The sequence below is a fragment of the Mesitornis unicolor genome, unplaced genomic scaffold (assembly GCF_000695765.1).
Source record: "Mesitornis unicolor isolate BGI_N332 unplaced genomic scaffold, ASM69576v1 scaffold50304, whole genome shotgun sequence".
In the NCBI taxonomy this organism is placed as follows: Eukaryota; Metazoa; Chordata; class Aves; order Mesitornithiformes; family Mesitornithidae; genus Mesitornis; species Mesitornis unicolor.
The window spans coordinates 3,137-19,438 of NW_010181698.1; the positions used below are offsets into that span (position 1 = coordinate 3,137).

At 39.8% G+C, this 16,302-nt stretch overlaps 1 protein-coding gene across 1 annotated transcript in view; it reads right to left on the reverse strand.

Moving 5' to 3' along the window:
- Positions 1-228: 228 nt before the first annotated feature.
- LOC104535170 (FYVE, RhoGEF and PH domain-containing protein 6-like) overlaps positions 229-16,302 on the reverse strand; it is a gene marked incomplete at its 3' end in the record, with an annotated part of 31,004 nt that continues 14,930 nt past the window's right edge. The window contains exons 4-6 of the mRNA XM_010183489.1: positions 3,810-3,957; positions 352-413; positions 229-259 (exon numbers count right to left, since the gene is read on the reverse strand). Coding sequence (XP_010181791.1) covers positions 229-259; positions 352-413; positions 3,810-3,957 — 241 coding nt within the window. The remainder of the gene's footprint in view (positions 260-351; positions 414-3,809; positions 3,958-16,302) is intronic.

Genomic DNA, 16,302 nt, shown 5'->3' on the forward strand with positions numbered 1-16,302 from the left:
GAAGACTTCATACATTAATTATGGAGCTCCAGAAGAAGCCACCAAAATTTTAATCCATTATATAAAACCTGAAACTTCAAAGCTTGTTTAATTAGATTAATTTTTATATTTTGAATATGTAGATACAGCAGAAAAAAAAGTCACATTCACTACAATAAAGTGTAAACATAAAACTTCAACAGATTAAACAAATGGAAGAGGAAACTTCTTTTTTTGAAGGGTACTTACAATGTGTAGGAGCTTTAGCACATCCACAAACCTATCAGAAAAGCAAGAAAAAGCAAATAGTTATATTTTAATTGCTCGACTAAAATAAACTGAGTAGCTGTTAAGTTTAGCATTGACACTTACACTTTCTCTGAGCTCATGATCTCCTTGGCAATATGGTAAACCTTTGTTTTCTTTCCAGCTGCCTTACTCTGCAAATAAAATTATATGTTATACTATGCACCTACTAAAACTGTGGTAAAGGACATTTTTGGCTACTAGTTTGTCAAAGCTGATGTAATTATTCAATAGCTATTTCTAATAAAGATGTTTTATACTGCTTTAAAATCTCTTGGCTTTGAAATCTTCTGACTTTTCAGGATCTGTGAGAAAATCAATTTAGCTTGTAGCTGGAAACAACAATATTAACTAAGAGTAGCTTTTATAACACTATCAGCCTATTTAATTATTACAGGAAGCACTGAAGCCCATAATGAATGAAGCCCTAGCAAGTGACAATTATTGTTTAGTAAAAGCAGTATAGCTAATATTTCTATATTATTTGATTTTTTTTTTCCTGATTAATATAGCAACAGTAATATTTGCAGTAAACTCAAATGGGTTTCAGGAACATCTTAAAGGAAATACACATTTTCTTAACTGAAAAAAGATGAAAGAAGAAAAAAAAAATCACACTGAAGAGAAAAGTCAGCTTCTGACAATCTACTAAAGGAGCTGGTGGGATACATAGCAACCATTCTGCAAAGATGTAGAAGTGTGAGCCTCATCATCTACCTGAGGCACTCTGGAGATTATATTGGTTTTTATCCACACCCGTTTGGCTTCCAAAAAAAAATCAATGCTACTCTTCAACATCAGATAGCAGGAACAGGTATAACAAAGCAAAAGGGGGTCAGCGTCCGAATGCAAATGTGTTTTCTACACAGTGTAACTCCCATGTACAATTTCCCTCAGATAACTAACACCTTTCTCATAAAAGCTCTCATGGTTTGCCAAATGCTCTGCTGCCAGCTGTCACCATATCTATTTGATATTCAGGCTTTCATGTCAATGGGCTGCAAAGAAAATCCTGCATGAGGAGCACTGCAACATCATAGAATATACAACACAAGCACGACTGAAGTCCTGGGGAGGCTGTACTGAGTATGGTTGTATAACACAGGCATTGAACAGTTTATCTAGAAAAGCAGACACCGGAGGCATTGGAGATATGAACCTTTGGTTCATAAGCACTAATGTTGCAAAGATTTGTCTGGAGTTTTAGTTCTTCTCTGAACCTATAAACAGATCTCAAGTGCTGGAAATCAAATCATGGAACCAATGATGTTCAGTGGTTGGTTTAATTATATTGTTATATTAAAAATAAAGAAATCCAAATTATTTTCAAAATTTGAATTTAATTGACACATTGCCAAATTATTAAATTAAAAATATTTTATAATTTAATAATTTGGTGTTGCCTCACATATATGCAAAATACATTAGTTATTTTGTATACTACATAGACATCTTCACACAGAGCTGGGATTTGACTTCTAAAATTAAACTTATTTCCAAAAACCACTTAGATCTATGCAATAAGGGTCAATCAGATTCAGACGAGAGTGTAACACCCATCCTCAGGCCTCCGTGGCTTTTCAGAAAGCACAGCTGACACACTCCCCACAAGACTGAATTCACAAGTAACTCAATTATGTGGAGCAAGGTATCTGCCATCACTGTAGATGTGACAGTTGCAAATGAGATGAAAATTAGTATTTTGAGAACAAGATGCTACCGCTAAACAACTACAAAACGAAATATCACAGTCTGTTTTCAAGCCCATTTGAAAGACTTTTCACATACCAGCTGGCACTGAAATGGCCACTTTGCATTTGCGGAGCCAAAGAGAGTCCTAATGGGAGAGCCAAAGGGATACAAATCGGCATTGAGAAGGAACCCTGTAACTCCTCCAACAGATTAAAAGCATCAAAACAGCCAGATGCTTGTGGTAAGGACAAATAAAAACAAGCCCAGCCGATGACTGATGCAGAGACTGCTTCATTCTCCCTTGCAGCTGCTCTCCCTTTTAGGAAGTTGGTTGTTAATCCCCAGCTGCCGGCCGCACGTGCCGCAGGCAGCCCAAGCAGGCCGATGAGCAGATGCTTCACAGCAAGCGCTGAATGGCACCGTGTAACCTGCCCAAGAAGTCTCCTAACAGGGACACTTCCCTGTAAAACTCTGTTGTGAAAGGCTCAGGGCATTCCTAGAGGCACTCAAGGTAAGTTAGCTTCTGTACGGGTACAGTCTTGTCATAGGAACAGGCTTTTCTCTTAACTCCCTGTGCCTCCCCCAGTTTGTTCCTCTCAGAAGATTTGGTTAAATAACATTCAAGTTGGACACATCATCCATCTTCTTTTTTTTATTTTAAATTATTATTCATTTTTAAGGAAAGGAAGCAAATACAAGTACTATCAAAGCAAACAGAGCTGCCAGGACTGGTGCTGAGGAGAAGCACTTGTCTGTGCGCAGGCTGGTGTCAGGGCATCCAGGAATGGGAAGTAAGAAAAAGGGCAGCCCCAAGGAAAGGGATAAGACCCCAGCACTTCATTTCATGTTAAGCAGTTAGTGCTGTCTTCCTACTCTTCATCTGAAGAAGAAAGAAGATTAAAACAGGGGAAATTATTCCAAGCTGGCACTTGCAGAAGCTAGCAGAAGGTCAGTCCTCAACCACAACAGTCACATTTGGATTAAACTCCTCCAAGAGACATAGGGGTAGCTCTGCAACCCTGTGACAGCTCTCACACACACCAACAGACTCTCCTCAGCACGAAAAGAGTGAATTAAGGAACTTAAATGCTGAAACGGAGGTTGAGGCCTTTGTGTTTCATGCCATTGAAAAGGAATAATTAAAACCTGGTTCAGATATCTGTCCCCTGTGCTCCAAGCAGTGATTTGGCAGGCCAGTAAACAGAACCTGCAAACACAAGAAAGCTGCCTGCTCTGAAATGGTTACTGGGATACAGCCTTTGCTGCATGGCAAAGACCCTCAAAATAGGACCATTCAGGCAAAACTACAGCTTCCAAGGTATTTTTCAGAAGGACCTTCTCAGACCTTGCAACCTTCCCCTGGCTCCTCTCCTTGGACTTCACAAGGCTGACAAATTAAAGGTTGATTTTACATGTTCAAGTGCACAAGATCATTGTGCACTATAGGATCTGTGAGGCATAGAGAGCCTAATTAAAAGGTATCTACCAGTCTCAAAACTGAAGATCTCTAAACATGTATCTGTGGATGCAGCTCTAACAGAGGGGCATGGTAGGCAGGTCTACAGCTCTACAACTCAGTGAAAGATTAAGAACAAATGCACGAGGTAACACACACTTTCTAACAGGTTATTTCTACACTTGACCTCTAAAAATCAGGCTAACAAACACATATTAAATTAAAATTTTAGGAAAAAACCTACATAATAAGAATGACAAAAAAGAAGTATATAAAGTTATGTTGACTCAATTATTTTTATTTGAAAATATCCTGACAGGATACAACTTAAAAAATAGTGCAAGAGTGAGGAATAAAGATAAAGATAAAAAGAAACCTGTTTATCTTCGTGAGGATCAGGCTCCCCTTTGCTGGAATCAGAATTTGTGTCATCATCTTCATCAGAACTGTTCATGATATCTTCTTCATCTGATTGAAGATCTCCGATTACCGCATTAGAATGATCATGGTGTTCTTCTAAAGACCTAAATTAAAATACGTATAGTCAATAAACATACTATACCTTATTTATGTAAAGAGCTTTCTGTTCTACCCAATAAATGGTCTACTTGGTATCAGAAACACTGAAAGCAGTAGCGGCTCATCTGAAGATGATGGCAGTAGTAGGCTTTTCCACAGTGGACTCATAACTCTGCAATGTTTGATCTATGCTGGTATTGATACAACGCTTGCTGACAGCGAGCAAAAGCCACAGTACCTTTGGAGCATTTACGTTATTGTCCATCAGAGTTTGCCTGTCAGCAAACTTTGATAAGTCCACTTCCTTATTGCTATATGCAGCTATAGTGCAACATTTGTATGGTGTGCCAGAAGGAGAAAGACAGGACTTGTTCCAGATACAGTACTCAGACTGGGGCTTTGTGTTTGAAATTTTAGATGCATGTCTATATACAGGGTTGTTTCTCAATGTATATGCTAAACAACTGCATCAGGAATGGCAATATTACAACCTTTCTGTCCAATAATTCTTCTTAAAAACAAGCAAGCAGGATCTTTCGTGATTAAAAACTCCCATCCCCCAGAGACAGACACCTTCCAGGTAGCTGTCAAAGCTATAAAATGTAACCTTGCTCTGCTGCTGTACAATGATTATAGAGGCCTCTTTTCATCAGCTTCAGCCTTATTTGCAACACAGAAATTGCATGAGACAGGCAACACAACTAGCCTCCTCTAACTAGACTTGACAACTTCAGTAGAGATTTAAGAAATGCTATTCTAGAAGAATTTTTTTTTTTAAAAGGTAGGGAAAGATAAAGAAGAAAACAGACACTAGAGGAAATAGAGCCTGAAGTTTTGGTAGAGCTACATAGAAACACAGCAAATCCCTGGGCTCCTGCTTTTAATCCTTAAAAATATCTGATAATTGCCAATTACACTAAAACTGTGATAAAATTCACATAATCTGTGTTCAAGGCCTGCAAAAAGATGCTGGGATGCCACAGGCTTACTGTGATATAAGCTAAAAGTGATGAGCTACTCTACAAAACAAAAAGCAAATCCAGAAACCCTTGTCCCCAATAACAGCTGTGTGAGGATGCTCTGGTAGCCACAGCAAGGTGTTGATTTAATTATTCAGTGCTCCAGGCAGAGTTAAAAACAAAACAAACCCCTCAACCACAACAAAACAACACACAAATGCTGCTCACAAACAGAAATCTATTTAGAGAAGACAAGCTAAGTTGGCCTGCAGACAAACTTTGGTCAGCCATGAAGACATAGAAAAGATTAAAATAGCCTGGTTCTATTAAGACAACACAGGAAGGACTCAGGAAACACCCAAGCAGTTGCTGTCTCCCAGAACTGAATGGGGTGGGGAGAGGAAGGAGATTGCAAGCTCATCACCGAGTTCAAACGAGATCCCGAGCCAAGACTGCAGCACCCAGGGTGCAGAGACATCCATTTATTTCACTTTGGAAATTATCAACTTCACACAGAAAAAGAGCAGCCACCAGAGATGAGCACTGATGGCAACAGTGCATGGAGTACATCAGGGCAGCTCCCACAGAGCTTCAGGAAGGCAAAAAAACAACTTTTCACTGGAGCTTTCCCTGGAACCGCACTAGCAGGACACCAAGACTTCTGCAGTTACTTGTTAACTCCAGCAACTCAGAAAACTCCTTGTCTGTCTACCTAATTCACAGTCAAATGACCTGTTGGCCTGAGAATGTTTATTTTAGCAGATGCCATCTCATAGCCTTTTATCTTAGAGATGGCAAACATCTTTATTACATCTGCAGCATTATATGAGGAAGATGTATCTCCCTGCTTTAGTGAAAACCTGCCATAGAAATAACTACTACTATTCCTTCATTTACTATATTACTCACAATTTTACCATTCACATCTGTCACCGAATTAACATTTGCTCTGGGATATCGGCAAATGTGTTATCTCTAACCACACTGGAATTCACTATTTAGTCCCTTATTCATTAAATTTTACTTTGGCTAATGGACATTTTATTGTCCCTTTTCATATCCCTAATATTTGCTTTAATTGCTGCTTTGATTTTCTTTAAGGTTCCTTCTTATCAAGAAAGCATTATTTTCACAGTTGTGAAATCACAGTACTTTTGCCTAAGCATATTCGACAGTATGCTCACGCTCAGATTTTGCTATCATTTTCCATTTAAACTTTTCAGGGCAACTGTGCCAACACTTAAAGTTTTAGAAAACTTGCCCTTTTGGAAGTCAGAAACAAGCATACTTCTGTATTCTGCTTGTGCAAACATAACCCCATGACCACTGAAGGATGAAGATCAAACTAGCTGGCCTGTGTTAGGTGAAGAATTTCCTAAGTGAAGGATTAATCAGCTTATCTAATAGAAAGCTTCAGTAAAATAACTGCTAAATTTTTTAAGAATTAACTACTACTGATGATTGAGGATGTTTAGTAAGTGTCCACAAATGACAGCCACTCACTGTATACATTTTTTCTTCCTGTGAATCACAACAGCATTTAAGCAGTAAGCTCCTTTTCGTGCCTTTGTGGTGCATATGCACCTACTATTCATGTAAAGGAAACTATGAGAACTGACAGAACCATCAACCAAATCTTGCCTACAGTATCTGTCCCACTAAAGCACCTCAGAGTAATCCTTTATTTATGCTGTATTTGCTCAGCTCACAGCCTAGCTCAGCCCTCGGGTTCTTCTACCTGATACATTTTGAGGTTGGGATTTTTTTTGTGGTTTTAAAATGACTTTTCTTCTTTGTGGGTTTTGTTTGTTTGGTTTGGGTTTTTTGTTTGTTTGTTTTTAAAGAAAAACCACAGTGGATGATTAATGATCAAGAGTCAGTTCACACCCAGCCATTTTTCAGAATCAAACAGTTCAAGGATAGGATGCAACAGTGTAGCCATGGGTAGATGCACTCCTGGTGGTATCTGCAGCTGTGTCCTCTTCTCCAGAGAAGATGGTGACAAAGTCACAACGTTAATCTGCCTTTATCAGCCATGTACTGGAGAACACATGACTCTACCTTGTACCTTACATCTTAACCTTTCTTCATAAATACCATGGCTTTTCTGCTGAAAGAGAAAGCAGGTGGTAATTTACCAATTACTCTTTCTGTATTTTTACTTCTGAAGTCATCTATAACATAAGTGTACATATAGTTCTCCTCAAGTTCTCTCTGGATGAAGTGAAATCCCTTGTAGCTTTTAAATGAGTTTGGAAAGTAGTACATGTTTAACGAAACAGAATCTTTTCTACCACATATCAATTCCTCTTTTGCAAAGTACCACAAGCATGCAGTAGTGGTTATTTTTAAGCAGCCCTTCTGACAGGTATTTCGGGGATACTGCAAACTATCCATATCTTGTTCCCTCTTCATCATGATTTGTCCTACCCACAGTGCTACCAAGAGAAACTTCTGCATTATCAGTCATGTGAAACACCATCACTGCCAACTCAGTGCGCTGCCCACTGAGTAAGAATATCTTGCCTTATCTTGTGAGCAAGTTACCTAAATATAGATGTGGGGCTTTTTTATTTGACACATAAAATGAAGGGATCGTTAGTTTGCCTCGGAATGAGCACTTTATGGGATGAAGCATATACGTTGTGCTATATTTTCCTAATGTGATAGTAAAATATTAATGAAAAAATACATGCCAATCCTAGTCAGGCTTACAGCAAGATAAACTGTAAAAACTTAACTGCCATCAAGTAGTTTGTTGGGTTTTTTTTTAAATCAAGAAAAATAAATCTTAATCAGCATAAAACCCTTTAATTGTCTGCAAAAGATGACCAAGACCAGTTCAGATGAGCTTATTTGTATTATTATAGAAGCTTCAAATACACCTGAGGCTTCACTTTCAGGCACTGGTGATTTAGACACTGGAAAGGACACCATAGCCTGAAGTCACAATTAACATTTCAGTCTCAGTTCCCAATTCATTTAGAAGGCAGTTATTATTTTAAGCTTGACTGAGATGATTCAGAGAGATTCCCTGCCATGCAATGCCCCACCATTAAGTATTTTAGAGAGTACTGGAATTACTTCAAGTGTTAGCATCACCGTAACTACTAAAAAGCAAATTTACACAGCTCCAAAGCTTTTGTTAAAATAGATTCAACCACGCTGCTGCTTTACACACACTTCCTTGTGATCTTCATTATTTTAGATGTTTTTTCTGCTTCCAGTAAGTAATCAGAAATATGTGGGAATGCTGAATAAACAGAACTTTGCACACAACACACTGCTAAATTCTTCTTTTCTCATCCTTTCGTTGTTTTAAAAGGAGTGCCCATTCTACTCTGCTGTTTGTAGGAGTGTCCCGGCATCTGAATCTTTCTTCTTTCTCTTCCTCCAGTATTTCAATGCGGTTTTTTGTGGGTGTGTTTGTTTGTTTGTTTTTAAAGAAAGCCTTGAACATAGAGGCAAAATTACACAAACTGAAGTTTCTGCTCAACCAAAAAAGCACACACCAAAACATCAGAGAGCCCATAAGCACATCCTACTATAATATTTCATTTCAAATCCTTTTTATATTGTTACAGCGTTTCACAATCCTTTCACAGCTGCTTGCATCTCACTTTCCTCCAGAGAGGCAACAATTACTATTGCTGTTCATCCATTTTCAGTTTTTAATATCTCAAGTCTCCGCAATAAATTTCAATAATTAAGGCATGTTCAGATGCTTTAAAAAAACAAACAAACAAAACTAAAAGCACACTGGCTCTCTGTGGAGGCAATAGCTGCTAAGTTCTTCTATACTTTCATAGCACCCCATACTGGTAATAGCTGTAGGCAAGGCAGCATGCCTCACTGACCAATTCCCTCAATGGATCCCAGTTGTATGCTTCTGGGAAACCTCAAGGATAAAAGACTTAAATAATGTTCTATGGTATCTTTTCTGTTAAGTCCTATCTAAATTCTGAATCTTTCTTTTGAGGCATAAAGAAGACCCGTAAATATAAAAATCAATTTAAGATCCCAAAACAATTTAGGAAGTAATTATCTGATTTGGGTGCTTGAGACAGCAGAAGATGCTCTTGGCAAGCCAAAGCAAAAGTGAAATCGTCGCTTGGTTAATAATTGCTTAATTTTGTTTAGTGAACTTCCTTTTGCTTTAATTTAATACTTTTTATTTAAGACAGTTCAATGTCTTTATCTAATATTTACTTACAGCAGGTTTTTGGAAAAAAAGGAAATTGGTTATAAAAACCAAGCGCGCTTGGCAAAGCGCAAAGAAAATGACGAATACTAAGATCACTAGCGAGCTCCTATGGAAGTTTCGAGAACAGATAGGATGGAATTAGTGATCAGCAAGATTAATAAAGGCATAAATTAATGCACTTTTTGGATGAGTTACAGTTCGCTGCAATACCTCAGCTCCACAACCATCCTGAAGAAGCCAACATCAGCACGTTTCCTTCCGCAAACCCATCCGGAAAGCATAAAGACAAACTTTGTATCGTTCCAGATGCACCTGGACCCTAACCCATCAGATTCACTTCATCATTTAAATTTCACATTCTCCGAACAACAGCGAGTGCCTACCATTATAGTTGAAAAAATTCCCTCCCTCATTGTCCTCTTCAAGTCCCTCTGCTTTTCATTTCTCCTTCAGGCATACTGGACCATTAAGCAGCAAATGATGAAGTGCAGCCCGGACCAAGTGGTTCACTTATCTTACAGCATCAGTCACCTCCCTGGTTTAGTGACAGATGGGACGAGCTGAAGCCGAGATCACCTCTCTCCTCTCTAGGTGTGGTGGACGGGGTGAGAAAGGCTGGTGGGCACCACTGCGGCTCTTGCAGGGCTGGCTCGGCTGCCAGCACTGGGGACTGCTTGCCTTATTGCAGCCAAGCTGCTTGGGCTTCAACTTCTCTGCCAAAAACGGTGCTTTTTCACAGCGAGAGAGCAAGGTGTCCTCTCAAATAGGATTCTACAGAATTTAAGTTTTGCCATTCGTTCTTCTCCAGTGACAACTCAATTATTTTATTAAGGTCTTCATATCATTAGGACTAATAACAATAAAAAAGGCAACAGACCAGAAGTTTTTATTGACCTGATGCTAAGGAATATGACAGGCAGTTAATCTTGATCAATCTTTTATACATATTTTTTAAGACCACCTGAACAGATCGTGCCTGGGAGATTCATTAGTATTGCAAGCTCTCCGTCCATAGGTGACATGGCTGAGGAATAAAACAAACCTCTACAACAGTCTTTTAAAATAAAAGAGCACCACAAAACAAGAGGCAAACAAACTAGACCAATAAATCTGCAATTATTTGCATCATTTATAAACTGTTGTGTTTATAACTCTCTGTGCTGGTTAGGGAACTTTAAGGATACAATCAGAAATGTAAACACTCAAGAATCACAGCTAGGAAACAGAAGCAACCTGCATCCAGCTAAGCAATTGGAATTGAAAATACTTTGTGCACATCAGGTTACTTTTTCACATTGCAATTTAAAGACTTCAAGAATTGAAAGAGAATTATTTTAAACAATCTCATATGCACTGTGTGCATGTCTGTCTACTTTTGCTATAGAAAGGCAGGACCGTCGATGACAGTGACACATTGTCAAGAGAAGCTCAAGACAACCTCTGTGAGATGGATTTTGGTTCAGAGCCACTCGTACTTCGAAAGCTGCCTGCTGTCTCCCAGCAGAGAGGGGCCAGGTGGGAACACCGGGAGTTTGCTCCTGCCAAGAGAAACGCCAAGAAACACCCTCTTTGTCCCAGTCTTTACCTCTGGTGCTCCCTGCTCACACCTGGGTTTCCTGGGCAAGGGGAATATCACAAACACCACCGAGAGCTGCCACCACATTTAGCCTGTTAGATCACGCCACTGGCAGCTCCCTCTATACTTGGCTCAGCATGTTGAAAACTGCAGCACCTGACTTGCTGGAACTGCGTTATCCTAGCGCTTGCAGCCAGCAGCATTTAGTTTAGCATTTGTCATCCTCGGGCCAAGACAGCAGTTAGTTCTTTCCTCGACAAGAAAAAAAAATAAATCTGACTCACGTTTTAAGCAAAAAAAAACCAAACAAGGCATTTGTCATATGTGTTTCACACTTCGTAAATTTTGTACCTTTTTTTTTAAGCAATCTATTACGTCATTCACCCTACTTCAGGCACACTACGATCAATAGAGTCATACGCATACTATGTTGCTGAATTTTAAAAAGCACAGTTTAAGAAAAGGGTGCAAACAGCTCTCAGATTATCTCCATATTTAGCCGCGATTTGAAAACACGAGCTCCCATGGCCAGAGGCGCCCAAGGACCGCTCGCACCGCAGGCAGCCTCCCATGCTTGCAGGAGCAATCTTCACTGAGAGCGTTTGTTGACAATTCCTCAATTCCTTGGAAAGTTCAACATAAACACACACGCATGCTTCAGATGCTTCCACACTCACCATAGAAAAGCCACCAAAAAACAGGTCTTCAAGAAAACTGGTGCCCAAGCAGGAGAGACGGCCATATCACCTTGTCTCCGCTGGGGCAGCCCCAGCAAAAGTGCCAAAAGGAGATGATGCCAATGTGGCAGAATATAATCCAAGAGGATACAAGAAGACAGGCTCGAGCATTGGCACCAAAAAGCAAAACACTGCTGGAAAACAGAGAGATTTAAACCCTTGCCTGGAGAGCTGTACAAGGGAAGGAGTTGCTGCATCAAGTTCATCCCCTCACCACCCAAAGCTGTGAGGGATAACCTGCCTCCCAGGGCAGGCAAAGAGGGAAGTCTTTGGAGAAGTTACAGATTTTTGCCTTCCCTTATCATTAATTCTTGTTTCACAGGGAGAGCTGCAATGCTTATGGCCAAGACCTCTGGGAAAAACTCCTGGAAGTGAACTCCTTATCCTGGAAGTGATAAGCAATATGAAACAGGGCTACCAAAATAAGGTGCTCATTTATAATCAGTATCTGCTATTTTAACTTCTCTCAATTCACAAAACTGACCCTAGTGGGAAAACATTTACTGGGAAAGGAAAGCAGGATCAGAAAAAAACCCCAAACAACAAACCACTTGATTTTCCGGTCACCAGCACACGCTGAATAGACTTCTACAAATTACACAAATATACTATACTATATAGTATACTATACTATACTTCTATACAAAACTATAATAAAAATAGGACAAATATCTTAAACTAAATGCATCAAATTGGAAAGGAAAAACTTAGTCTAAGTGAGAACCAAATTTCTTTTTAATTCCTATTTCAAGCAAAATTGACTTTACCTTGCCAAAGCTACCATGGCAAATATTCCAGTGTTCAATGACTTCAACTCCACTAAAATCAAAGTTAATGCAAGGCCCCAAATACTTTACGTGTTGACTGATCATTATTTTTATGCCTTTTTTTGGGGTGACTTTATCCCTGAATTCAGGACTGTAACATCTCTCTTCAAAAGCTGTTTGTTCAGTCTAGAAATAACACACAACCTACTGCACTCCATGTTTTGCATGTCGGATAGCTAGAAGATGACAAAAGAAAGCTAAGTAGCAGGAAAAGTGACTACTTAAAAGGTAGTCACTTAATTTAAAATAAACGTGGAGTGACTTAACTCTTAGACACACAACTGTCTGCATGCACAGGAGCTGACACAGCTTCCTGGGTATTCTGCTGAAAAACAGAGGTTGAAATAGTTTAGTCGAGACCAGCACTCGCTACCTGCAAAGAATAATTGAGCTGTTTGCATGACTGGACTTGTGCTCCCTCTCATCCTTTGCACGTATTAGAAGAAGAATGGGCTTTAGACACTTTTCCTAAACTTCTCAGCTCATCTCAAAATCAATACAGAACATCCAACCTCCAGAAACAACACTGGGGAAAACCAAACCAACCAAACCAAATAAAAAACCCCAGAAAAAATCAACTGAACTCTGCATAGTTGAAATCACTGAGCCAGAAGGCTCAAGTTGTAGCTACCAAAATGGCAGTTTTGATAAGAACTCCTTTTATTTATTTACATGCAACTTAAAGGGTTTTTTTAGTCCATTTCTGCTTGAGTGGAGCAGTTTTTCATAAACACAAAGATATTTTAAGGAAAAAATAAACCTGTGTAAACTTAGTATTTTTTAAAGAAGCTTCTTGGACTCTAGCATCTAAAATAAAACTGGCATTCATTAACCTAAATTTTGTCTAGTGCATTGAAACAACATAGCTGCATAGTTTTCCAAGTCTGTTCATTACAACATCTTTAACTGGATCAAATATTAATGTTGGGTAAATGAGGGATATTAATATCACTGTTGGCATGTAAATAAAACCTGATGTTACTATTTTGATTGCTTTCTTTACCCACATTTATTTTATGCCCAAAAACATCTTAAGTGCTTTATATATATGATTACATTAGATCTTGCTGCAGTTAAAGTATCACCATACAAACCAGAGTCCCACAGAGCTTCACAAGCACATTTCCTGAGCCAATGCTGAAAATAACCCACAGGAAAAGGCTGTTGTTGAGCATATAAATGGGCCTTTCATCAATTCTTATGTCACATTTGACTCACTCCCTGATACATCTGAGATACTCTCTGGAGCTACATTTTGTTAACCTGCACTTCAGACCATGGCTGGCAACCAGAGACAGAACGCACGAGTTGGAGACAGGGGAGATCGGCCAACATTGGGTGACAAATATGCAACATTAGGTTAGCTTCCCCCTTCTTAAGAAAAAGGAAATACATATAAAGAATGCTGAAATTAGGGAAAAAACAAATGTGGAATAGAAGAGGAAAGAACAAGATAAAGCATCGGAGATTAATTCAAGAAGGCATGTGGCACCCGAGTTCCTGGTACCCATCAACAGGGTGGTGAGGAAGCAGGCTGAAGGACGCAGGGTTTTAATGTGCTCCTTTGCTTACTGCAGGCTCCCCTACATCATGCTGAGCTGCCCTCTGCCTGGAGGCAAGAGCTGACACACCGAGCTGAGGCGACGTCACCGGGAGGAAGGACGAGGACATCCTTGTATTGTCCCGGGGGATCGATGGGAATAGCACGGTTCGGGCATTTTTGCCATCTGCAGTGAGACCTTCTTCAGTGGGAAACGACAGACAGCGCAGTTTATCATTTGGTTTGTGACAAACATCGCATTTACAATCAAAATGGCTCTTTTAACGCATATGGACTGCATGTGCTCCAAGATTAAGGTGCCATAACTTTCTAGACAGCACAAGACAGTGAGAAAAGGAACCACCAAACCTTTCGGACAGTGGCAGAAGGATTTGCGGGGCAGCGCACCCCAGCAGCTCCTGCCTCCTCACCACTGTCAGCCTGCTCCTCTCTCACTCACCAACACATCCTGCCCCAACTACACTCAGTAACAGATAACATGAAGAACTTAAACCACAGCTATTTTTATGTAGCACTTGTAATATCAGCCAATAAACTGGAAGGCTTTCATTATTGCACTTCCAACTCTGCCAAAAGTTTCTCTGTGCGCTGCATCCACATCAACCTACTTCGTCCAGCTCTTCCTTTTACCAAAATCAACAAGGAGCCCTTGAAAAGAGGGATGAAATAAATACCAAAGCCACTCAGAAGACAGAAAATCTCTTTCATTACAATCTTGGAGATCTTAATAATTGTTTTCATTCCATAAGACCTTTCAAACCTTTTCAAAACTGTATACTAGAATAATGGACTTTGTACTAGAAAAATGCAGTTCTTCAACTCCCTCTCTCTCAATGAGGGAGAGAAAGGAGAGCATCAGATCTCAGAATCCTTCCCAACTTCAAAAACAGATGAAATCGGCACATCTCAAAACACATTTGCATAGGTGTGTGTCAAGATTCTTTTAAAGCAAGAAAGTTCCTATTTATACTAAGGAAAACTCCTTCTCTTACTGGAAAAGCAGATCATGGAGACACTAACTTGCATAATGACTCTTGCAAGGAAAGACAAAAAAAACTCAAAACATCCCATAAGCTTTCCTGAACAGAAAAATTCACTTTGAGTCTTTGAGGTAGTTTCACATGCTAGCTTAGTAAAGTAGGTAGTTACTTAGTACCCAAGTAATAATTAGCTTAACTACAAAACAGAGCAATTCCAGCCCCAAGGCCAGTGATTTGACTAACCCTCGGGAAAGAGAAGCAGCAGTGGTGAACAGCCTCAGGATGAGGGCTGCGTGCACCCACTTCCTTCCCAGTGCTTATGTCAGAACATCAATAATCCCAAGCAACAGCACTTCCACTTCTCACCAATATTTCCATTTCTCACTGACTTGAACCCTGATTAGACACCCTTAAATTCTTTATAGACTTTGTTTCTTCACAGCCCATGACATAGCAAAACGTGAGAAGTCAGTACGACACATTCCTCATGTCAATAGCCAAGGACTGCTTTGCCCATTCCCTGCTCCCGAGTGAGCGCCAGAGCTGGGACTGCCGGGGAGGCTTTGCCTTCAGCCTGGCAGGGACGGGAAGCGGCCATCTGAGCCATCTGACTCACCCTTTACTGACGGGCCCTCGGAGCTGGCAGAAACCGCCCAGCTGCCTAACACCTACGTGAGAAAGCGAGGCAGGGAGGGGGAAAGAAAAAGGCAGGCTCAAGGAAGCAGAATACAAAAGGAAAGCCAGTGATAATACGTGAAGGTAATTTCGCCTGATAGGAAACCTAAATAGGGTACTATCAAAGCCAGTCCATTAGAACCTGATGCACACTCACAGAGGAAGAATTTAATGTACAACGAAGGGTGGCAGAAGCCACTTAAGAAGCACAGGGTGAGATTGGGTGACAGGACGAGACTGCGGAGCTGATGGAGGAAAAGGAACCAGCCTTCTTCCAACCAGAAACTAATCCATTATGATCTTTGAGAATCAGATGAAATAATAAAAAAAAAATCTACATATCTGGCCTTTACTTATCAGGAAATTATATCCATCAATAAAAGTCAGTAAAAAGAAAATGTGCTTTTTGATGTATGAAAATAACACTTTTGATACCCAAAAGGTACTTCATGCATTCAAATCTAAGCCTAAGCACTCGAAAACTGTTTTTAAATGCTAGCTAGACCCTGCAGTATTTTATTAATTTAGTGTTTCTCTTGAAACGTTTTTGAATGGGAATTTTGCAATTGCAAAAAAGCCCCAAACCCTTCCCTAACACAGCCAATCCCTAAACACCACCACATTTATCTGGTGCAATACTGCTCATCAGAAGCATGTCTCAACCCTAAGTAAGTTCAGGACATCAAAGAAGAATATGTATCAAAGCAAAGTGCTTAGCCACACAGATTTCAATACTAAATTCAATATTCCAGGAAGGCTTTCATGGACACTTAATTGACCTCTGGGGACACTTAGCCACCAAAGCAGAAATTAGTCTGGAAAACTAAACTT